The 25,689-nt window shown below is 36.0% G+C and overlaps 2 protein-coding genes and 1 long non-coding RNA gene across 3 annotated transcripts; 2 read left to right on the plus strand and 1 right to left on the minus strand.

The window, feature by feature from the left end:
• The first annotated feature begins 12,825 nt into the window (after positions 1 to 12,825).
• On the plus strand, positions 12,826 to 13,985 carry LOC131028373 (uncharacterized). Its single transcript, XR_009370076.1, has 3 exons — positions 12,826 to 12,899; positions 12,974 to 13,821; positions 13,929 to 13,985. It is a non-coding gene; the product is annotated as an uncharacterized LOC131028373 (long non-coding RNA).
• Positions 13,986 to 14,068: 83 nt separating this feature from the next.
• On the plus strand, positions 14,069 to 14,864 carry LOC131871884 (nudix hydrolase 2-like). Its single transcript, XM_059216012.1, has 3 exons — positions 14,069 to 14,127; positions 14,233 to 14,341; positions 14,428 to 14,864. Exons 1-3 carry the CDS (start codon positions 14,069 to 14,071, stop codon positions 14,608 to 14,610), a joined length of 351 nt encoding a protein of 116 aa, XP_059071995.1. The 3' UTR covers positions 14,611 to 14,864.
• A 3,679-nt stretch (positions 14,865 to 18,543) lies between these two features.
• On the minus strand, positions 18,544 to 25,212 carry LOC131028400 (nudix hydrolase 8-like). Its single transcript, XM_059216013.1, has 6 exons — positions 25,106 to 25,212; positions 19,804 to 20,002; positions 19,644 to 19,709; positions 19,418 to 19,555; positions 18,781 to 18,815; positions 18,544 to 18,664 (listed from the first exon to the last, which is right to left on the minus strand). Exons 1-6 carry the CDS (start codon positions 25,210 to 25,212, stop codon positions 18,544 to 18,546), a joined length of 666 nt encoding a protein of 221 aa, XP_059071996.1.
• Positions 25,213 to 25,689: the final 477 nt, after the last annotated feature.

The following is a 25,689-nucleotide window of genomic DNA, read 5'->3' on the forward strand; positions in this document are numbered from 1 at the left end:
AGAAGTGCTACCAAAACCTCTTACCGAATACTGAGCATCATCACCAATTACCACATGAAGATTGGACTCTTTCTCCATCAAGTCTGAGAGATGCTCCCGATATCCCGTGATGTGTTTAGATGCACCACTGTCTATCAACCAAGTGTTACTATCGATTGGCACATTGCTAGACAAGGCATAAATGAAGAGATAGTCTTCATTATCCTCTGATTTTGCAACTTCATTTAGGTTGGCCCCCTTTTGCATGGGCGGATTCTGACATTCTTTGGCATAATGTCCAAACTTGTCGCATATGAAGCAACAGACACGTGAAAGATCCCTTTGGCTTCTTCCTTGAATCGAAAGTAGGAGGTCTGAAATCTCTAGATCTCTTTTGAAGTTGTTCTTCTTCCAATGGTCTCCCTTTCTTCGAACATGTTGAGATGCAAGCACATGTTGATCTCCTCCAGGAGAGCCTTTATGCATTTCTCTGGTAGCAAGGCGTGACTCCTCTTGAATGCAATCTGATCGAAGGTGATCGAAGGAAGGGAATTCAACTCTTCCACTTATGCTTTGAATGAAAGGATCCCAAGAGTCAGGAAGACCATTCAAACAATCATGACAATATCCTTGTCCACAACTTCGCTTCCAATGGCGCTGAGTTGGTCCTTCAATTCTGAAATCTTCATGAAGAAGGACATGACTGAATCTCCTTTGCACATTTTGACTTGAAGAAGTTGCTGCCTCAATGTAAGTGTCCAGTTCATGTTGTTGATCTCATTTATCCCTTCTAGATATTTAAACATCTCTCGATTTGTCTTCAATTTGGAGATGACTGGAACAAGATGATCCTTCATAGAATCAATAAGGAACTTCTTTGCTTTGAGAGCATTCTTCTTGAATTGCTTTAGCTCTTCCGGATCCGAAGGTTCAGTCAGATCCATGTCTTCCACAAACTGTAATAGCTCTAATTCTTCAAGAGCAAGGAGGACACAAACCTTCCATGATGTAAAATTGAGGGCACCTTCAAGTCTATCCTCTACTTTCAGACCTGTAACCATCTTGCAAAACTAAACCATCAAACTGAAAGTGAAGGACAACTAATAATTTGATTATTTTGAATGAACCTAAAGCTCTGATACCATGTTAATTTTAAGCAATCAGATGTTAATTTAAGCAATTAGATTATAATTAAACTATGAATAAACAATAACAACAATAAAGCACATGACAAAAAACACCAATACCCTGGGAAAAACTCCCTCTTGGAGGTGAAAAACCCAACCTTAAATATAATATGTATTGTCTCAAATGTAGGCAATTACAATATGGCGAACTTATCTCAGATTGCTTTCCAAACAACAAGTTAGCGGAGCAATGATGGATGCAACTCTAATCAACAACATATGACTAAAGGAGATCAACAACAGATGTCTGAGATAGGCTGGAGCAGAATCACATAGGGAGAGCCTTCAAGTTCGCACAAGGAGAGCCTTCAACTTCGCCTATCAATATCCTTAAGTAATTTCACACAAGGAGAGTTGGCTGATATAGAAGAGGAAATTATATCCGTGGTATATGATTGTAGAATGACTCGATTTGTTGATAGTTTTATGTCAACCATTTGGCCCCAATTACCACTAAGTCGGCTTGCATGTTTATCTAAATTATATTACATTGTCATAATACATTCCTCACGTTACATTTGGGTCTAGCTCAATAATTATATTTAATTTCCTTCCATGCTACCTCACGTTACACATTTGGGTCTAGCCCAATAATCACATTTGATTGCTTTGCTTGTTACATGCTTGGGTCCATCTTAATAATGCATTTACACAGTGATCAACGAATTATATTCCTATCAGCAACAACCTTCTCCTAAGGTCAGCGGACATCATTCCACAGTCAACGAAGATATACTTAAGGACAGTGAAGATACTGTCAAGAACAACAAAGTCATCCCTAATGACAACGACTTCATTCTAGGGTCAACAAACTTGAAAGACACAGAATATTCTCCTTGATTTGCAAGTTGTGTTCCAGATAAGTTCTTATTGTGTTATTCTACTATGCTTACCCTGCTGTTCTGAATACTTCAAGTGTTGAAGTATAGTTGTAAAGTCTCATACTGATTTGTCTAATAAAGATCTGGATTTAGTTGCTAGGTTTTTCATCTCCAAGAGGGAGGTGTTTTTTAGGGTATTTTGGTGTTCTTTGTGTTCAAGGATTTGATTCTCTAATTTTGCTATCTATATTTATCAGTCTGATCCTAAAATTTAACAAAGAAGGATTCAATGACTATTATAGCCTAGAAGAAGCTAAGGAAGCCAATAAATTGACATTGTTCCAATTGGATAAGAAGCATCATGATAAGGTAATAGAATAGGCAAAGCAATCCATTTAGCAATAGATATAGGAAGACGTGGCATGTTTTACTAAACAAGATGTTAGGATATTAAAGGATCAGGCTGCCATGGCTAGAGAGAAAGATTTGGTAGTTAAGTTAAAGTAGCCATATGTGAATAAACTTTCAGAGGACTAGAATTAGAAGGATGGTCCCTTACTTATACATGTCCAATTAAATGATCATAAGGTTAAGTATGTAATGATTTATCTTGGAGTGGACCTCAATATCATACCCTCTGCAACATGGGAAAAATTAGGCAGATTGAAACTAGTTAAAACACCCATGAATGTTTGTTTAGCTAATGGCTTTGGAATGAAAACTTTAGGCACATGGAAGAATGTAGAGGTTAATATCAAAGGAATCAAACAATGTGTTGACTTTGAGGTGGTGGAACCTTTTAACACATTCCAGGCTCTACTAGGCCTGAGATTGTTTGTAAAATCAAATGGTATTGTAGACTGCCAAAAAGAGGATATCTCATAATTTGTTGATGACACCATAATAATTAGAATCCCTTTAGCTAACCTGGAGGATACAAGCTATATTGAGGAAATCGCGCAAGACTAGGCTAGAGAGTATGTTAAGAATCTCTATACTAACTCTAGCCTTTTGGATGAACAAGAGGAGGAAAATTTGAATATTGAAGGAGAATTGGAGCTCAAGAGCGAAATTGATAGCATTGATAGTGATGAAATATTAGAAGCATGTATGCAATGCAAACCTGAAGTCACTTCCTAGAGAGTCTATAGATTTCAGAGAGCATTCTTAATTTAAACTAGACCAAACTCAAGGCATAGAAGAAACTAGAAGAAGGTCAAAATTATATTAAAACAAAGAAGCATATACAAATAAACTAAATCCCAACACACAAGACTGTGGTGATTTTAGGTGACTATAATGTGCCTTAGGCATCTTAGACTTGAGCGAAGGTTGGCTTACTATTAGGGTCTCGTAGGTCAACAGTGTGGTTTGGGGACCCAATCAAGGGTTGTGAAACTCAACAGGGAGCTTTTTGGGCCTTTTAGATTGGAGTTCTGGGGTTGAATCCATGGTTAAAATTGAAATATTAAAGTTGTCTTATGTGAATAGTAACATAGAAACATAAGATGAATAGTAAAAAGTGTCCCCCATCCTAGTAACTTGAGTTGTTTTTTAAAAGGGGGCCAAGTTCACAATGAGAAATTAGACCCTCAAAGATATTTTATGATTTTAAGGCCAAATAGTAGCCCCAAAATAAATAAAAAGACATTTTGTTTATTACTTGGATTTATTCTTACCTCTCCAATTTCAAATCAAAAGTTTGCATGAGGGTTTCAATAGCTTTGGGCTTCTAGGAACGCCAACTTCTGGAAGATTTGGGAGATTTGGACGAAAACCCATATCTTAGGGTATCGATTTCCATCAGAATACAACTTCAATGTACATATGACAACCTTCTTTGAGGATTTATGAGCAGATCTATCAGTTTGAGGGTAGATTTTCTACAATTGGTTGCAGGGTAGACCTTCTAGAGGTCATTACTATCTAAATCCAACTCTATTTTAGTTAGCCACTACATTTTGGGATGAAGGATTTCAAACCCTAGAGTCTATTTAGGGTTTTACCATTATTTGGAGCTGATTTCTATATTTTTATTGGCTGGACTTTTACATTAGACCTATGAGCACATGTTAATGGTATGTTCATTGCTCTTTTAAGCAAAAAAGAAAGTTCTTGTTTATCTTCCTTATGTGTTATGCATTTTATTATTTTAAATCAACAATCTCTTTTACACAATATTCAAGAATCTTGCTTAAACTTCAAAACCAAACCAAACAAAAACAAAAACCAGTCAAACCCCATCCAAACATACACCGACCAAAGACTTAGCATCAAATAAGCATTGCACAAAACCTCTTAATTTGGATTAGATTGGGTGAAAATTGGATTGGGGATCTTTCAGTAGTATCAGAGCCATGATCTTGCCAACCTGTTGGGTAAAGATCAGTTCTTTTCACCTCAGTTTGGTTTGAGTTCATCTCCATCTACAAGGTCAATTAAGAGACCTCATGCCATGGCAACAAATGATGCAATTATGAACAACTATCATAAGTATTGCCCCCTTCCTAAGAAGATATGTTACTTCCTTTCCTTCACACAATTTATGGGTATATCCGAAGATGATGATGATGAGTTGGTATCTATAAGTTCAAATCACCACTGTAAGAGGAAATATTATTCAAATGAAGTATGCAGAAATCTACATGAAGAATTTGATAAGCATGCAAATCTGGTTCTTGAAGATAAAAGGATAGCATTGGGGAATGACTCACATGAGGCTTCATCATTTTTGCATGAAGATCCATAAGAAGACTTTATAGGAGAGATAAGCATGGCTCCCCTTGATGTATGGCGTGAGATTAGTATGGATAATAATGGTATGGATTCTTTAGGTGATCACAATGCATCTTCTAGTGTGATAGTTCATTCCTATGATGACAAAATTCCTACACATGAAGAAAAACCGAAACATGGCACTCTAGATTTAGGAGTCAAACATGAAGTATATATTGTGGATTCAAGCCACAAAGGTTCTAACCTTGTACATCATAACATGGAAGATGTTAAAAGGACACAAGATATGTGTGATGGGTGGTTACAAAGAGCTAAGAAGGCAAAGATGCTTGCTGCCCAAGCAAGACAACATCTACAAGAGGCAAGGAACTATGCAATCGGCTAGATAATGCAAGGAAACAAAGGGAATCATACATTAGATCATTATTTCTTCCAAGAGAAGAATGTATACAAGTGGAGCATGCAAAGGAAGACCTTCTTGAGGTAAACAAACAAGAAGAACATGTTGTGTGTGAACAAGGGAAGGGGTATAATTTAGAAAGTTCAGAATGTTTATCTAGTTTGCATCATGAGGATCATGAGTTTCCTCTTTTAGAGAGTTCTTTCAAGGTTCAAAACTATGATGATAATGGACACGCACTTGGTGGACCAACCACTACTATTATACCCATTTGTGTAGAAGGAGACATTATTGATTTTGTTTTCATTAAACATGCATTATCTACAATGAAAGAACAATTGCTAAGATCATATGAGGCATTTTGTATCAGACAATTGACTATAGAGACTAAGAGATTCCCTAATAATAAGATCTTACAACTTGATAATGTTTGGTTTGTAATGAAAGATAGATCAACTTTAGCAGCTAGAAATTTATGTTACTTGCATCAGGTCACACCTCATAGGCCAACACTCATGGAGGAACCATCTTCCTTCAAAAAGATAAAAGAAAGAGCAATAAAGACACCTTGGAAAGGTATGAGCATAATTTTGGTTCTTTGAGTCCGGACAACAATATTGTGACATCACATGGGCACAAATCCAAGAGGGATAGTGGTGACAAGAAATGTAGCATGGTAGACATTAGTGAGTGGATTCACAAGAATGAGGTAAAGGTTGAAACTTCAAATTGCCAACAATCTAATTTTATATCAGCAGTTGAAGAAGGGCATGAATCAATTTGTGATAAATCGATGGCGCATGATAATGACTTGGCTTCAAGACATGAAATGCTACAAGTTTGGGATGCCAAGTGTATGCAAGTGTACTCTAATATTGAAGACTTACAAAGCACCGAAAGAAAGGGTGCAATCAATCTTGAATCCCCGATTAAGGACCGCAACACTATATCTCTATATACCCATGAGTTAGCTGCCTATTTTCATGAAAAAGTAAGTGCTATGGGCTCTCCAATTAATGGGGTAAAAGATGCAAAGGTTAGACATAATATTTGTGATAATGCATCCTATGAGAGGAGTGAATTTGTAAACTTAGGGACAATAACATTAAATCAGTTGCAAAGAATGGAAGAGGGTTGGCAAGTGAAGGCAAGGAATGCCCAATTGATGGCTCATCAAGCCAAGCTTCACCTTCAACAAGAGTTTGATTCACACGGCTCCATAAATGATGAGAAGCAAGAGTTGTCTAACATCCAAAATTCTAAGTTTTTAGTTGATATTGGCAATTTTAATAAGGTGTATCATGATTTAATGGGTTACATGTTTAGTGGATCAACCACTCATTCGTTGACTTTGGGTATTAAGGGAGATAACTACAATACAACTATGGATTTATCACCTATTTCATATGCTTATGCAGCTGTTTATTGGTTGGGATGTGACATAATTTTCATGGATTCATGGTTGACACATGGCTGTCCTACGTTGTTATACATTGTATTTCTAGATTTATCTAGGTCTACCTCAGTTTATGGGTTGGATTGGAGAGTGTGGAGACACATTTACTCAATAGGTAAGGTGTATGAGATGGGTTTCTTTCTTATGCATGGTTATGCATACATCATTGAGTTCATTTTAGTTGCCGATCTAATTTATAACAACAACTTTGAGGTGATAAATTTGATAGCTCATGAGGGGAGTTTTCAGTATATCATGCACCTTTGGACAACAAGCTATGAAAGCATCTATGAAGGCAAACTTGGAAGGTACAAAATAAAGGTGGGTCTCATGATGATGATTAACCATCTCCCATTTTTACATGGTTTCATTCATCTTGTTATGCAAGAGCATGTGATAAGAATTAAAGAACCCCATTGCATGCAAGGTTGGGCATTGTGTCTTTGTTTCATAATTATATCATTCCTTGATCACACTTGGAAGACATAATTGGTTAGGGAAGAAGACAACATGGAGCTTGAGTTTACCTATAGAAGTAAACAAATTGTGTTGAAGGCTGTTGGTGTTGGAAATAAGCCACACCCAGACCGACGATGGACTAGTCCAAGAGGGGCCAGTAGCTCAGTGGTAGAGCACTCCAACATCGTATGGAAGGTCCTAGGTTTGAGTCCTAGCTGGTCCATGTCTCAACATGGTATCAGTGCTAGGTCCAGGCTAGGAGCCCCAAGCACACGAGAGGTGTGGCTTAAGGAGGGGGTGTTGGTGTTGGAAATAAGCCACACCCGGATCGATGATGGACTGGTCCAAGAGGGGCCAATAGCTCAGTGGTAGAGCACTCCAACAACATATGGAAGGTCCTAGGTTCGAGTCCTAGCTGGTCCATGTCTCAAGAAAGGCTACCAATAATGATAACCCAAAAATTGTGGCAGCCAAGTGTACGCAAGCATATCTTGATGATGATAATACCAATTGGAGGTATGGGGATAAATCGGATTATAATTCCATTTATGACAGCAACAATATATCTCCTTATACTCATAACATGAAAACTTTGGTACATGGTGCTAGTGGCGATATAATATCTTCATGTGATGATACTTCATTCTTGGCAATGGGACTTAATAAAGGTATACATTCAAAAAACTCATTGGTACAAAGGAATTGCATCATGCTTTGGTAACTTTAGTAGTTATATCTTTAAAACCAACCCTTGATGTAGCCAATATGCTTGATGAATCTAAAGGTATGAATACAAGGGAACAATTAAGTCCTCATTCGTTGACTTATAAGAACAGTGATTTATCCTCCCCTTTTCATGATGTTGGCACTCCTAATCATTGGGAAATGAGTCATAATAATTCTATTATGGTGGGTATTCATGAAGAATGCTTTGGTCATGATAAGTCACATGGTATATCTCATTTTAGGAGTGGGTTTAGAAACTTTAGATCAACTGATATAACTCAGACCCAAATAATGAATGATGATTGGCTAGAAAGGGCAAGGCAAGCCATGTTATTGGCTCAACAAGCCAAGATCAATCTTCAACATGTTTGCGATTTTCACCTTTCATTTGATGATGAGAGACATGAGTTGCTTAATTCAAAGTTTCCATTTGAAGTATTTGCTCATTCTCTCAGTGATGATAGTGATTTTGTTGATTTTTTTCTTAGTGGGCCAGCCACTCAAGAGCTGTTTGTGTTGAGCAGTGTTGGCATACATACTTCACTTTTGAGTTTGTCACCTATTTCACTTGATATGGCAGTGATATCTTTGTTGATTGGTGACTTCATATTCTTCGATTCCTTATGGACTAGTGACTGTCCTAGTTGGAATCATATGGCATATCCAGACTTTTCATTGTCTACATCAGTTTCCCAGTGGTATGAGAGTGTTTGGAGATATACCTTCGGGATAGAGTTGGAGTGTGTGGTTATTTTTGTTGATTGGCATTGGTTTGTTGACAGGTTTGATATCTCATGTATTGTTGATCAAAGTTATGATAGCGAAGTTGAGTGGCCATTTATGTTGGTTCATTGGCATGTGGGGGTTCGCTTTCACATTGTTTTGGTATTCTACATGCTTGTATGGTTACTTCATGGTGATCATTTGATATTCCCCTACTTCATCTTCTACAACAAATTTTTCATTTTGGTATGGGATCTAGATATTGATTTGCTTGGTACATTATTCCATATGGATTCCAATATGTTGCTTCATGTGGTTTGTGGTGCTTGAGTATTTTAATTAGAGTGGAGAAACGAGTTGTTTGGTGTTTGCTTGAGGGCAAGCAATCTCAGGAAGGGAGGACTATAATGTCCCTTCCTTAGGCATCTTAAACTTGAGCTGAGGTTGGCCTACTATTAGGGGTCCTGTAGGTCAGAAGTGTGGTTTGGGGACCCAATTAGGGATTGTGGAACTCAGTAGGGAGCTTTTTGGGCCTTTTAGATTGGAGTTTTGGGGTTGAATCCATGGTTAAAATTGAAATATTAAAGTTGGCCCTATGTGAATAGTAATAGAGAAACATAAGATGAATAGTAAAAAGTGCCCCCCATCCTAGTAACTTCAGTTGTTTTTTAAAAGGGGGCCAAGTTCACAATGAGAAATTAGACCCTCAAGGATATTTTATGATTTTAAGGCCAAATAGTAACCCCAAAATAGATGAAAAGGCATTTTGTCTATTATTTGGATTCATTCTTACCTCTCCAATCTCAAATCAACAGCTTGCATGAGGGTTTCAACAGTTTTGGGCTTCTAGGAACGCCAACTTCTAGAAGATATGAGCGATTTGGATGAAAACCCATCTCTCAGGGTATCAATTTCCATCAAAATACGACTTCAGTGTACATATGGCAGCCTTCTTTGAGGATTTATGAGCAAATCAATCAGTTTGAGGGCATATTTTCTACAATTGGTTGCAGGGCGAACCTTCTAGAGGCCATTACTATCTATTTCCAACTCTATTTTAGTCAGCTGCTACATTTTGGGATGAAAGATTTCAAACCTTAGAGTCTGTTTAGGCTTTTACCATTATTTGGAGTTGATTTCTATATTTTTATTGGCTGGAATTTTACATCAAACCTATGAGCACATGTTAATGGTATGTTCATTGCTCTTTTAAGCAAAAATGAAAGTCCTCGTTTATCTTCCTTATGTGTTATGCATTTTGTTATGTTAAATCAACAATCTCTTTTACAAAATATTCAAGAATCTTGCTCAAACTTCAAAACCAAACCAAACAAAAACAAAAACCAATCAAACCCCATCCAAACATACATTGGCCAAAGACTTATCAACAAATAAACATTGTACAAAACCTCCTAATTTGGATCATATTGGGTGAAGATTGGATCAAAGGAGCATGTTGACATAACTTACACTTTTGTAACATAATGTAATATATTGTAACATTAGTGTATGTGAAATGCTAAGAAAAGTAGGTGACAACGACAAAAAATACTAGTTGTAGCAGGTAATGGGCAAAATATGATGAGAAAGTGTAGGTAATGACTATAGGAACTAAGGAAACCACATAAAATCATGTATAAAAAGACTATGCTATCACCTTAACCCTTGTGTTTCTCAACTCACATTGCTATCCAAAGCTTGCTACATTCCCATGATAAGAAATGTGCACTTACTTACTAATGTCTTGAGAGATTTGTATTTAGAGTTAACAAAGCAGTAAACACTGACCTGGCGTGCCCAATGAGAAAGTGATGCCCTGAGCGAAGCTGCAAAACGAGTAGCATCGTTTTGCATATTCCCAATGTCAACAACCACACCATCATATCTGTCTTCCTGGGCTTTGAGCACTTCACATATTTCGTACAAAACAGTGTCAACATCATTAGTGGTAGCCGAAACCTCGTTTGTTGGGAATGCCATTGTGCAGTGTAAACACCACCCGCCAAAAAAATATTCAATAACTAGCGATGCAAATTGAATTTGGCTTCTGAGTACCCCTGCGAGCAGGATTGAATTTGGCTTCTTCCTATTTCCAAATCGTGTGCAAAACAGATTGAATTAAATCAGCGCCAGTGCAATAATAGTATGTGGTAGAGTTTATATATATATATAAAATCGTGGCAACAACTAGAGAAAGTTTCTGGGATTTCAGACGAATGCTTCGGCGCGGGTAACAACTAACTACCGCTACCCTTCCTTACAGCGTAACCGTAGCAATAATGGAATTGGATACCTGAAAAACTTATCAGAAATTCGCAGAAAGGCTATTGAAACTTCTTGTTAGTGAACAAGTAAGCGCGCTAGGTACTACGTTTCAATAATAACAATAAGAAAACAGAAAAGCGCGTGACTAAATATTCGAAGGCTGAAACAGTGATAACGAAGCAGTAAGCGTTTAACCTTGCCACGCAGGTTTCGATTGCGACTCTCCGTATTTTATTGACATTCCATATATGCTACGACTATTTGTTCGCGTTGACCCTTTCTGAAAACAAATAAATACTCTGTAACAAGTATTGCATGGAAACAATCGGATGTTAAACTTTGTTGGACACTCTATCCTAAGCTTCACCTAAAGTACAGTCACTTGGAGAGGAGACACTTACTAAAGCAGTAATTTCAAACAAAGAATTCACATATTATGCTAGACCACCCATAGATGGTGAGAGAGCATCATTTGATGCTTTAAGATAAAATATTTTGTTGAATTATATAAGAAATAAGTGCAATATATTATTATTTGTATGATTGCAACTTTTTTGTTATATATTAGCGAGTGTTCAATTAGCTAACACCACTTGTGGAACAAAGAGTAGGTTTCATTCACCATGGGAAAGTATGCTTAAAGTTAGGATTTCATGTTTTATGTCTAGTGAATCCAAGTATAAATTGTATTGATTTAATATTATAATACGTTGTGTTTATGGGGCCAAATGGAAATGGGCACCCTGACTGGAAGGAATCTTGAGATTCTTTGGGCATGACAAAAATAAATCATGTCACTTGAAAATTGTAGTATGGTATGTAAGATCATCTTTTCTTTGTGAGATGTTTAAGAGTTTTTATGAGATTGTAAGATGTATAAGAAAAATTATGATTGTAATTCCAATGGCGAAGAAACCAAAACAAAAGGACATGATCGATGTCGTTTAAAGGAAACACAAAGTCCTACCAAAACTCTTGAGCATGCTACAACACATCCGTTGATTATAAATATTACAAATACTCTAAACTCTACAACATTCACATCCTCTTGATCACTTCATCATCTTCATCAACTAATACCTAATGCCTGAAATCATTACAAAAGCCTGAATATATAGAAGTCTTTTGAATTTAGAGATTATATAGATGATTCTACAATCAAGACCGACTTGATCATATATTTAATATTTTTTTATTTTAACTTTATTTTGTTCCTTCTAGAATATTTTTCTATTAACAAGATTTTGTGTATATATTTTGTCTTTCTCATTTAATGGCTACATTTCATTAGTGAGAGAAATTAAATCTTTCAACAAAAAATATAAATGAGGACAACTAGGATTGAAATTTCGAGTGAAAAAATGAAAGATAGATGATGTGATGTAATGGGAAAATCTGGGGATAAAGGAAGCAACAATGAATGGTGTGGTGGAAAAAAATGGGGACAAGGAAACCTCAAATCTCTTTTAGAATATTTATTTTTATTTTTGTTAAAAAAGGTCAACGTGAACAAATAGTCGTCGTATATTGAAAGTTAATAAAATACGAAGGTCGCGAGCGGAACGAACTGGGAGAGTCCCAAGAAGCTGCGCGGTAGGGTTAAACGCTTACTGCTTCATTAATCAGTGTATCGGAATCTGAATTTGCTTTGCCTTCAGCCTTTGAATTTTTTATTGTGAGATGGTCACGCGCTTCTCTGTATTATTATTACTAAGACGTAGCAGCATAGTTGTTCATTACCAAGAAGTTTCGATAGCATACTTGTCCCTAGCGCAGCATACTACTTCATCAACAAGAAGTTTCGATAGCCCCTCTGCGAATTTACGAAGAAAGCTAATAAATCATTTGCGTGTCCGTAGAATTTTTTAAGATAAAGTTTTTCCCTATTTGTCGTTGCTTTGCATACAAGTTTTCAGTTTTCCTTTTTGGTTTGTGTAACGCTTACGTTGTAAGGAAGGGCAGCGGTAGTTGGTTGTTAACAGCGCAGAAGAATTCGTCTGAAATCCCAGAAACCTCCTCTCATTGTTGCCAATAATATATATATATACACTTCCCCCCTCTACAACATATTACTATTGCACTACTAATTTAATTTAGTCTGTTAGGAAGTAGCCAAATTCAATCTTGCTCACAGAGCTACTCAGAAGGTTAGCATCTCTTCCTGCACCACTATGGTTCCTTTTCATTTCATTGTGCTAGGTATTGAACTATTTTTTGGCAGGTCGCTGCTTACACTGCACAATGGCATTCCCAACGAACGAGGTTTCGGCTACCACTAATGATGTTGAAACAGTTTTGAACGAAATATGTGAAGTGCTCAAAGCCCATGAAGATAGATATGATGGTGTAATTGTTGACACAGAGAATATGCAGAACGATGCTTGTCGTTTTGCAGCTTCACTGAAGGCATCACTTTCTCAATGGGCACGCCAGGTCAGGGCTTACTGCTTTGTTAACTCTAAATACATATCCCTCAAGACAATAATAAATAGTACCCTCAATTCATCATACTTGTTGGGTATATAGGGAAAGAAGGTGGTGTGGATTAAAGTTCCCAAGGAACAGGCGAAACTAGTACCCGTTGCGATTGAGGTCAGTTTTTCAAAACATCGCTGCTACCATCGACGTTTTTTTCCCTCCAACCCATTTGGCTAGGCTTCAATACTGATTGGTGGATTACAGGTGGGATTTGGGTACCACCACGCAGAGCCTTCATATGTGATGTTAGTGCATTGGATCCCTCAAACTCCCCCCACCATCCCTGATAATGCTTCACATCAAGCGGGAGTTGCAGCTTTTGTATTCAACGAGGAGGGAGAGGTAAAGATGTAATCCAGTTCTTATATATTGTAGTTACTCTGCTTAATATTCTCCTCCTGTCCGTAGCAATGTAACTGTGAAGTGTGAAAAGACATTCACTATTTTGAGTGGTTGTTCGTTTGAAGAGGTTTTTTTTTCCTTACATAAATTATCGTGACAATGGCAATATAGGTTCTAGTAGTTCAAGAAAAGTGTGGCCCTTACAAAGATTCCGGGTTGTGGAAGATGCCAACAGGAAGAATTAACCAGGTATCAGGTTTAAATTTCCACATCAAACTAAATTCAAGACCCTGCAGTTTTTACATGAAATTACAAGACGATACCTAATGTACTTATCGGCAATTTGTTTCTGATAGGGGGAAGGCATTAAGGAAGGGGCCGTAAGAGAAGTTCAGGAAGAAACAGGGGTAAATGCCACTTACCTCACCTTTTTCCTCTGAATCAGGATTTTTACCTTATGTTCAATATAATTTCCGACATTTTTTTTTGATAATTTATGTATTTTCATGTACTCTTACAGATTAATACAGAATTTGTACAAGTGGTTGGGTTCAGGTAAGCAAAACTTTAATCATTAGAAAAAATTGTAACTTGTTTCATAGTTTGTACGAAGAAGGATAAGTTTGATCTAGCTCTCTAATAGTTGTGATTGAACTGCAGGGATGGTCACAATGCCCCTTTCGGAAAATCCGATCTGCTCTTCGTGTGTATGTTGAGATCTCTTTCTTCTAATATTGTTGTGCAAGATACCGAAATTTCAGTAGCCAAGGTACGTGTTTAAACATTATTTCAATATCGTTCAGTTGGATAACTTCAATATCGTTTAAGTGGGGCTTAAATTTGTTTTATTTTCAGTGGATGGCAATAGAAGAATTTGCATCTCAACCTAAAAATCAGCAAAGCAAACTCCTAAAAGATATGATCGGCGTGTGTGTTGCCAACGTCAACGGACAATGTGAAGGATTTTCAGGCATTGGGATATCGTCCAACTCGCGCAAACCCTCTGCTTTCTTCTGCACTGCCCTTAATTCTGAGTAAATTATCGGCATTTGCAAACTGAAGAACAAAGATAGAATGGATTTCAGCAATTTCATTCAATACATTCGTCCTAGTCATGTCTAGATATTCCTAGCACGCTCCGTGTAACAATGATTTCCTCGATAGAATATTATATTTAAGTTAACATGTTGGACGAGTATATCTTTTTTAATCAAGTTTTGAAATAAATACAAATTTTTCAATTATATTTGAAAAATATTTGTATTGTATATTTGACACTATGATCATTTGAAACAAAGATTTGTAACAATTTCATGTTTGAAGAATTTATATTTATGATTTCTTTTGTTTTTATGAAATGAGCTTAAGAACTATTTGTTTGTTGATTTATTTTGTTTCTACACATTAAAATTAGACTTTAGTGGACTTATACATAAATAAATGGTTGATTTTATGTAATATAAATATATTATAAATGAACTCATACATCATCTTTCTAAAATTATTTCTCATACTCTTAAATTGTATTCTTAAGATGTAAATAAAAGAGTCACCAAATATATCATTAGACGATAGTGTGTACACACACAAACTTTACTTTAAAAAAATGACATTGTACAGTTGAAATAACATGGCACTACGCACTTATGATAACTTCCACTTCATCTTTAACGACTTTCTTTCATTGCATGTGAAGCATGAAGATGCTTTTTAAAAAATAGTAGCTTTACAAAATGTTCATGCGGAGTACAACTATTCATAACTATTTAGCTAACTAGTTATCTAATGGTCATAGCCAACTATACATCTATGCAAATTTCTACTACATCTTTGTTATACCAAATTCAGACCATAGTCTTTTCTATACATATAAATGTGGCCATGCACTCTATCAAAGGCGATATTTTCTTGAAATATGTTGTCTTTATGAATGATTTTTTTATTGTTAAAATTTACCCTCGTATGATTTACTTGAAAATGTATGATGTGCATTCTTATCTATGCTGTAAAATATGACACTTGAAATTTGTGAAATATTTTTTATCTTCGCGTCTACATTTTTTTCTTGTTATTTCTACATTTATTTAGAATTCCCTTATATTTTGTATCAAAACCTATTGCTTTCATAGATATCTTTTTGCTATAGTGTATATATTGCCCTTTCTTGCATAGTCTATTTGCATCCAACTCCTAAACTCCTCCAACTGTACTATTTTCAAACTTTTTATTTTACATACTTGCTTTGATTTAGGTATCAGAAATAAATTTATTTTACTTCCCCTAATTCCTAACCAAGCTCTAGTGACTAATTAATTTTTTTTATACATAAAACTTTGATATTAGCTAGTTACAGTGTGGTGAGACTGGTTGTATTATAATACTACTTTGAAATAGAAACATGGAATCAATTTTGTTTCAATAATCTACTTATCCATTGCTAACTGCACCTTAAGGGATCAATCCTTAGTAGGATTTTTGTGTTTAAAGAATTCATACCAAATACAATCCATTCTTGTGAGAAGGTAGATTTTAAAAATTCAATAATAGATGCAACAAGACTCCAATTATCCAAAATCCATAATCTAAAGTCTATACTGTCCAGAGATAGAAAATTGTACTTTGGAATAAAAGGCTTTCATTTCCTATCATATTAATTAACTCTACTTGTGAGTTAAAAGTTTATTTTTAGGCATGCAGTGAGGTATGTTTTAGGCACGTAGAAGTTTTTTATTCAAGAGAACCAATGGCTTCAATAAATAGATAACAATCACAAAATTATAGAATAAAATTATACACAACAAAGAATAAGCTGGCTACATAATAACTCCAAATCAAAACTCCTTGGTCTAACTGTTTTTTATTCCTTCTTTGGTGTTTCCTTACATAGTTGGTGCCTTCAGGTGGGGCTTGAATCCTTTTTCTTTATAGGATGGTATTTTGTGCATCAGTATCTTGCGCATTGAGTTTGTGGCTTGGGTTGGTACGACGTTTGGATAATCTTCTATTTCTCTACTTTTGCTAACCTAACTGTGGTTGTTTTTACCTTGGCGATAATTTGGAAGGCTAACTTGATCGAGGATTCTTTCAAGGTGGATCTTCTTAGGGGACTTGTTGTGCTCATTGATGTTGAAGAACCTATTGAGGTTGCTCTTAATATGGCATTGGTCTGTATGATGTAGTTTACTCCTAGTTATAATGAGTTGGACCATTTGGTGGATAGCAAGGTTCTTATTGCTCGGTGGACCCTCTTGATGCTCCTACCAGATTTTCTACTCTGTGTTGTTGCAAATTCACTATGGTGGTATTTTGTGCTTCTATTGCTTCTAGTTATTTGAGTACTTGCCATATTCAGTTACTTGTGGGCATGTTGTGTTCCCTTGGTTCTGATGACATTGGACCTATCAAGGTGCTCCAGGATGTCGTTGCTATAGTGATTTCTATTGTAAAAGGTTGAGGGATGCCTTTGAAAACCCTATGAGTGTTTTTGTGCTAGTCCATTTCTTGGGTATAATTTTTTGTGTTTTTTTGGAATGGCTAGATACTTTTTCTACCATAAAGCTTTTGGGTTTCTTTAGATCTATGTGGCTTGTGTTCACATGGTTTTTTGGCACCTTTAGTACTTTGTGATTTCTGTCCTTGCTAGAAATAATTTTTGGTCAAGGTGGTCCTATAGGTAAATGGTTGCGGGGTGACTTTCAAAATACACCATTTGATGTTTGTTCTCTTGACTGCTAATAAATATCATTAATTAGTGTTTTAAATATTTTTAAATAGAAATTTACATCTTAATTTTATAAAATATCTTTTTTACATGAAAATATTTTAATAATTTTTTGACAAACATAAACTAAGAATAAATAATAAAGGATCATAAATTGCATGCATTAATATTATCTAGAACTAACCTCAATAAATATATTAATGAAGTAATTGACATCCATTATATCTTTGTTTTTCAATTTTCACATGATTAAATTTTATAATCAATAATCTATTATAAATACTAAATAAATATATTATCGTACTTAATAATATACAAATAATTTAAATAAAATGTTATGAAGTTTCATTTTGTTTGGTAAAGAATAATGCTTTTAGATTTGTTATTGTTGATTCTATTTGAATATGTAATCATATATTAATAGAATCTTTACTAACTCAATGTTGAGATACAAAATTTAAATACGTATAAATAACAATGTTGACTTTATTTGTATTATAATAAATGTTGTTATTTATAAACCATCAAGTCTAAACTTAGAACGATGAAATGTTGTTTTAAAATGTTTTATATGCTTCCATGCATTAAACATTAGTGTCAATTTTTGTAAAATGGGAGGAGCAAAGACATGTATATTGTCTTGCACAAAAACTTATTAATTATCTTGTGTTATGTGAAAGTTCTAATAGTAAACAAAATTTAGTCAATAAAAATATCAATAAATACTATTAATTGATTTCTTAAATATTGTTTATGAAAAATTTACATCCTCAATTTATCAAAGATGAATATTCATTTTCAAAAACTATTATTATTTTTATATAAATTTTTTAATCAATACAAGTAAAGTAAAAATTAATCCCTAAATATTCTAAATACAAAACCAATTGACTTAAACGACTAGGACTAATAATATCTAGCCCTGATTACAGTGGATGTAATAAGTTGCTGACATCCATTCTGTCTATGTTTTCAAATTTGCAAAGTCCGATTATTGAGAATCAACGACACCGCAATAAAAAGCAGAGGGTTTGCGTGAGTTAGACGATATCCTAATGCTCGAAAATCATTTACATCGTCCCTCCATGTTGGCAACACACATGCCGATTATATCTTTTAGAAGTCTGCTTTGTTGGTTTTTAGGTTGAGATGCAAATTCTTCCATCGCCATCCATTGAAAAAAAAAAACAAAAAATTGCTTGAACCCAAATTAAATTCCAATTTAGCGACATAGAATTACCACCATATGCTTAAACATGTACCTTGGCTGCTGAAATTTTTGTATCTTGCACAACAATGTTAGAAGAAACAGATCTCAACATGCACACGAAGAGCAGATCAGATTTTTTGAAAGGGGCATTATGACCATCCCTGCAATTTATGCACCCACAACTATTAGAGAGCTAAAAATTACTATTTCAACCTTATCCTTCTTCGTACCAACCATGAAACAAGTTACAACTTTCTGTAATGAAAGTTTTTCTTACCTAAACCCAACCACTTGGACAAATTCTGTATCAATCTATAAAAGCGCATGAATATTCTTCAAATTATCAAAAAAAGTTGAAAATTATATTGAACAGAAGGTAAAAATCCTGATTCAGAGGAAAATGGTTAGCTAGGTGACATTTACCTGTTTCTTCCTGAACTTCTCGTATGACCCCTTCCTTAATGCCTTCCCCTTATCAGAAATAAATAGTCGATAATTGCATTAGTGGGCGTTCATGAAAAAGGGCATTGCCATAAATTTAGTTTGATGAGGATATTTAAACCTGATACCTAGTTAATCCTTCCTATTTGCATCTTCCACAACCCGAAATCTTTGTAAGGGCCACACTTTTCTTGAACTACTAGAACCTATATTGCCATTGTCACGATAATTTATGTATCAGATTTTTCACTTCAAACCACTAACCCACAACCACTATTAAAATAAAATTTATGGGTAATCATTATAGTAACTTTACATTTTCCCAGTTATGTAAGAAAAGAAAATCCTCTTAACACGAACAACCACTCAAAATAGTGAATGTCTTTTCACACTTGACAGTTACATTGCTATGGATAGGAGGAGAATATTAAGCAGAGTAACTACAATATATAAGAATTGGATTATGTTTTTACCTCTCCCTCCTTGTTGAATACAAAAGCTGTGATTCCCACTTGATGAGAAGCATTATCAGGGATGGTAGGAGGAGTTTGAGGGATCCAATTCACTAACATCACATATGAAGGCTCTGCATGGTGGTACCAAAATCCCACCTGCAATTCACCAAACACTATTGAAGCATAAAAAAATGGCTTGGAGTGTAAAACATTAATAGTTGTAGCAAAGTTTTGGAAAACTAACCTCAATCGCAACATGGACTAGTTTCACCTGTTCCTTGGGCACTTTAATCCAGATCGCTTTCTTGCCCTATACGCGCATCTATCCAACAAGTATGAATTGAAGGTACTATTTATTACTAAGGGATTTGTATTTTAGAGTTAACATAGTGGGAATCATTGACCTGGTGTGCCCATTGAGAAAGTGATGCCTTGAGTGAAGCTGCAAAACGAGAAGCATCCTTTTGCATATTCTCTATATCAACAATGACACCATTATATCTGTCTTCGTGGGCTTTGAGAACATCACATATTTTGCTCAAAATTGTTTCAGCATCATTGATAACATCATTAGTGTAAGCGACTAAGCAGTGACTTGTCAACCTTTTGAATACAACTATGAGCAAGATTGGATTTGCAAATGCAAAATGAATTGATATGACTACAATAATAATTTGTGGTATAGAGAGGACATATATATATATATATATATATATATATATATATATATATATATATATATATATATATATATATATATATATATATATATATATATATATGTATATATATAAAGTGGCAACTGAAGTTTCTTGGATTTGAGAGGAATTCTTTGGGGATGGTAACAACCAACTACCACTACCTTTTGTCAGAAAAATGAAATAGGAAAACTTGAAACTTGTGGGCAAAGAAATGGATAAAAAGGAAAAACTTATGAACAATTGTGATACAGGGAAGCGCATGAACATCGTGAAGGTAAAGAAAGCTCAAATAAGGAAATACACTGATTAACGTACTAGTAAGCATTTAACATTCTTGTGCAGGTTCGTTCTCCTTGTGTCCTCCTTGCCACAGTTTATTGACTTTCATATACGACGATTATTTGTTGAAATTGACCTTTTTTAAAAGTAAATAAATATTTTGAGAGAGGTTTGAGGTTTTCTTATCCTCATTTTCTTACATCTTGTTACATCGTCTATTGTTCAAGCCATTCATCCGACTCAAAATTTCAATACTAGTCATTCTCATCTTCCTATATAATTCACTTGACTATGTCTACCTTCTATGCTTAGACTTCAAGCTTAACAATGACAATGATGAAAAAAAAGGTATGTAAAATATTAAGCAATCAATCTTAATTAACGGTTTCAAATTAGTTAGAACTTGACTAGCTGAAATTGAGAGAATGATAACTCAATGATGAGCGAATAGTACCAAACCGGTACTGAGAGGGGGGGGATGAATCAGTACAGAAAAAAATACAGTCCTAAACCGGTTTAACCGTAGACACTTCAAATGACTGGCAGACAACGACACCGGTTTGAAACAGAGTGCAACTGGTAAAGCTAAGAATGTTTGAGACAAGCATTAATTGGTTACTCACTTAGCTTTTCACTCAACTCGAGACTACACTACCATTTCACCCTTATGCATAAACAGGTAATCTATCATCAGATCATAATAACAGCTAGTTCAACATGTTTTATTGATAGGCATAAAACACAGAACCATCATATGCTTGACAGACAATAGCAAAGCATCACAAGATAAAAGCATCACACACGACACACATATTTTTCACGTGGAAACCCAACTGGGAAAAACCACGGTGGGGATGAATACCCACAAACTATTTTTGAACTCTTTGGAAGTCCGCTCTGTTAGGATCCTTGTCTGGTTAGAGACATTACAATAGGTTCTGCTAGGAACCGATCCTGTTAGAGATCACCCAGTCAAGGGATGGCTACAATACTCGATTAAGGGTTAAACCCTGTTAAAGGTTACCTTGTTAGAGGATTTAAAGAACTCAATAGCTAAAGGATTTCGAACTCGGTAGCTTTGAATTACCCTGTTAAAGGATTTTCAACAAGCCGGTTAAGGCTACCCTGTTAAGGGATTTTCCAACTGTTGAGGTGGTTAGACATCAACAGGTATTACAATGATCTGGTAACAACACTCAATATCAATGCAGATCCACTTAAGCTCCTCTTCACCTTCTGCACTTACACTCTGTAGGTATCACTTCTCTCCTTTTGGTTTGGCAAGAATTACGTATCCCTTCTCTTGGATACACACACACACAACTTTTGCCAACAAATTTAGAGCAAGACACAACATTGACCTCATAGGAAAATAGATAGGTCAGTAGCATAAACCCTAAACCCTAAACCTGTTAGGTTAAGGAATTCAAACGGTTCAATCCTGACCGTTGAGCACAGTGCTTTAAATGCGACAGTCTTGATCCAATCTCAAGACATTCTCCATCGTCCATTTCCACCGATTTTATGGCGGCTGATAACCCATCACACGTTATCACTGTTTAACAGACTTCGCACATTCCTGAGGTAGATAGAAACAATCTCCCTCATGCAAGATCCTTCACGCACACAGGATTATGTGGCAACACGATCTGTTCTTCTTTACAATGCTAACTCATCACACAATATCACCAGTTGAGCCACATAGGCTTGAAGCACATCAACCAGAAACCCTGAAGTTGAGACTACCAACCAGTAGTCATACAACACTTCCATGTGCCGGTTGCCATAATTGTATGCCGATTCACCTTGAACAAACACACCATTTCACTTTGGCACAAATGTCGGTTCACAGTGTTATACCAGTTCTCACATCTGCCAATTCACACCTCTTGAACATATTGACATCAATGACAACATACAATGTCATGATGTCCACATACCGGTTCACATAATGCCAACAATCTCCCCCTTTGGCATTGATGACAATATACAAAGATATCTCTCCACTTCACATCTTCTCCCCCAATTTCTGCAGATATCTTCTCCGCTTCACATCTTCTACCCCTTTGACAACAATGTCAAAGTGGAGGCACAAGCTTCCCTGTTCCATTATGCCGCTCCCCCTGAGGAGTAGCGTCCTTCAACACATCAATCCTAAAGAAAAATTTGTCTATGCAATACATGACTGGTGTGGAGCATATACCTTTAGTTCACCTCCTGAAGGGGTAGTACCCCTAATTCACCTCTTAAGTATATAAATGTATTCTTTGGGAGAGGCTCAGTGAATATGTCTGCTAACTGCTCCTTACTGGAAACATGCTCCAGTGCAATCTCTTTATTCTGAACCTTTTCCCTCAAGAACTGATACTTAAGCTCAAAGTGCTTGGTTCTAGAATGTAAAACCGGATTCTTGGAGATATTAATTGCACTAGTATTGTCACAAAATATACTTACCAGTTCAGACACTGGAACTTTGAAGCCATTCAATACATGCTTCATCCAAATTGTTTGAGTGCAATTCATGAAAGCTGCAACATACTCTGCTTCCGCTGTAGACTGAGAGATACAACTCTGCTTTTTACTCATCCATGAGACCAGTCTACCACCGAGGAAGAATGCACACCCAGTTGTGCTCTTCCGATCATCTACATTACCAGCCCAATCAACATCTATGAACACTTTCAGGTTAAAATCATTATTGTATAGATACCATAACCCATAGTCAATAGTTCCTTTCAGATACCTAAGAATCCGCTTGACTGCAACCAAGTGAGATTCTCTTGGACTTTTTTGGAACCTTGCAGTAATGCCAACTGCATGTGCAATATCCAGTTTGCTATGCACTACATAATGCATCTTACCAATCATTGATCGGTATTCCTTCTTATCAACCAATACAGAGTCATCCTCTTTGGATAGTTTACAACCGGTCACCATCGGTGTACCAACCGGTTTGCTATCTTCCATGCCAAAGGTCTTCAACACCTCTTTGACATACTTGGACTGAGTGATAAAGATTCCATCTTTCCTTTGCTGGATCTGTAGTCCAATGAAGAACTTAATCTCCCCTATGAGTGACATCTCAAACTCTTTCTTCATCTCATATGCAAATTCATGTCTCATCTTGTCATCTCCACCAAAGATAATGTCATCAACAAATACCTCACAGATCAGGATCTGATCTCCTTCAGACTTCAAGTAGATATTGCCATCTTCACTTGTTCTCTCAAATCCAATCTTCACAAGATGGGAATGCAGGTGTTCATACCATGCTCTAGGTGCTTGCTTTAGACCATATAAGGCTTTATGTAGCCTACACACCATGTCACTATCTTCAGATAGGGCAAATCCATCTGGTTGCTCTATATACACCTCCTCATCAAGTACACCATTTAGGAATGCAGATTTTACATCCATTTGATATACTTTGAAGCCTTTAAAAGATGCATATGCAAGAAGCATACGAACTCCTTCCAATCTAGCTACAAGAGCAAAGGTTTCTCCATAGTCTTCTCCTTACTCTTGGGCATATCCTTTGCACACCAGTTTGGCTTTGTTTCTAATCACTGTGCCATCCTCATTCAGCTTATTTCTGAAGACCCATTTAGGAGTAAACTCGCTGGAGGATTTAAGAATCCAAACTGATAGATCACCTTGTTAGAGGATTTGTACAATGAAGCTTGTTAGAGCTTACCCGGTTAGGGGATTTGATTTTGTTGCAGTGATTAGAAAACAACAAGAATGTTTGATCTGTTCTGCGTAGCACAATACTTGCTTGATCAGATCATTCTAAGTACATTCAACAATGCTCTTCATCTTTAACACTTTTCGCTTTTCAACAAAAGCTTTCACTCTTTTCGCATAATCTCCTCTCTATCACTTTCAGTATTATATTTGAAATGATTCACTAAGATGTCTTTAAATAGACATTCAAATCTTATGCCGGCCTAAGGAAATCAAAACACAATTTCCTAGGTGCAGTGTATCTAGACAAGTAATCATAACTCATTACAAAATGACTGCCAAGAAAACAGTGCTAGTAACTCATCACAAAATCAAATACCGGTTAGAACAGTCAATACTGGTTGGAACAAAACATGTGAATCGTTGTCCTGGAATCTTCCGCTTGATCTCCATCTCCATCTTCATCTTCATTTTGATGCTGACTTAGTGTAGCCACATGTTATCTCTTAAGCACATGTCGGTTGACACAAAGTACCGGTTAGAGATAGACCTTAAACATGCCGATTGTCAGTGTAAACCAATTGAAGTTACACTGGTAGTCAATGTAATCATATGTGTGTGTGAGAGTGTTTCATCAATGACAACAAGTGATGAATACATTACAATCATCGTCAAGCCAACACACACAAACAACGAAAAAGGATATCTGCTTTAAAGGTGCGAAAGTTGTTACTGAACTTGGCGAATCTGTTCAAGGAGATTATAGCGAATTTGTTCAAGATCATAGCGAATATTGTTGCTGTTGATAGAAAGTCCTTCAAGGTGTAGATTTGATACTTTGTTGTTGTTGATAGCAAGTTCTTCAAGGTGCAGATTTGATACAAACCCGAAGCAAATATATTCACTTGAAAGGGCAAACTTATTCCCTGTGGAAGTAAGAACCTAGTGCAAACCTGTTCATGATAAAGAAGTAGATCAGATTTATGCAAGTGTGCAGAATACAGATCTCAGATTTGAGTTGCAGCTAAGTACACATTGTTACCTTTTGGAATTGAATGCATAATCAGACTTGTGGGCCTTTATTGCTGGGTTTTTCCTCTCAGGAGGTTTTCCCAGGGTATTTGCGTGCCGTGTTTCATTATTATTCATCTATGCCTAATTTTGAAAGTCACTAAACTAAACAACAAATCAATTAAGATTCAGTTTCCGAGTTTTCCATTAAATCTGAAAGTCTAATTTCAACATGGTATCAGAGCCCTAGGTTCGTATAGAGGCTGTAATCAGATTTGTGCTTCCTTCTAACCTGCTGATCAAAAGTTTAGTCCCCATGGCTTCTTATATTAGGTCTGAAGATAGGTTGGAAGGTCACACAAATTTCTCTTCTTGGAAGGTCAAGATAATGATGGCATTGAATGATCTTGCTGCATATGTTAGCAAGAATGCTAAGGAACCTGAGGGTGCAAGTGAGAAAGAAGATTGGAAGAAGAAGGACTTCCAAGCTCAAAGGATAATAATAAACTCCGTCAAAAACCATTTGCTGCCATCCATCTCCATGACGAAGTCCTCTAGGGAGATGTTCTCTACATTGGAAAAGATGTACGAAGTCAAAAATACCAGCTACATCCT

Source organism: Cryptomeria japonica, unplaced genomic scaffold (genome assembly GCF_030272615.1).
Source record: "Cryptomeria japonica unplaced genomic scaffold, Sugi_1.0 HiC_scaffold_479, whole genome shotgun sequence".
Taxonomy (NCBI): Eukaryota; Viridiplantae; Streptophyta; class Pinopsida; order Cupressales; family Cupressaceae; genus Cryptomeria; species Cryptomeria japonica.

Excerpts from the sequence above, each read along its gene's own strand:
- LOC131028400 (XM_059216013.1), bottom strand. The coding sequence starts at position 25,212 with ATGAATAATAATGAAACACGGCACGCAAATACCCTGGGAAAACCTCCT. Across the intron at positions 19,710-19,803 it reads TTTCTCAATGGGCACACCAG|GGCAAGAAAGCGATCTGGAT; the intron begins GTCAATGATTCC and ends ATGCGCGTATAG. Across the intron at positions 19,556-19,643 it reads TAGTCCATGTTGCGATTGAG|GTGGGATTTTGGTACCACCA; the intron begins GTTAGTTTTCCA and ends GGTGAATTGCAG.
- LOC131871884 (XM_059216012.1), top strand. The coding sequence starts at position 14,069 with ATGTATTTTCATGTACTCTTACAGATTAATACAGAATTTGTACAAGTG. Across the intron at positions 14,128-14,232 it reads GTACAAGTGGTTGGGTTCAG|GGATGGTCACAATGCCCCTT; the intron begins GTAAGCAAAACT and ends ATTGAACTGCAG. Across the intron at positions 14,342-14,427 it reads CCGAAATTTCAGTAGCCAAG|TGGATGGCAATAGAAGAATT; the intron begins GTACGTGTTTAA and ends TTTTATTTTCAG.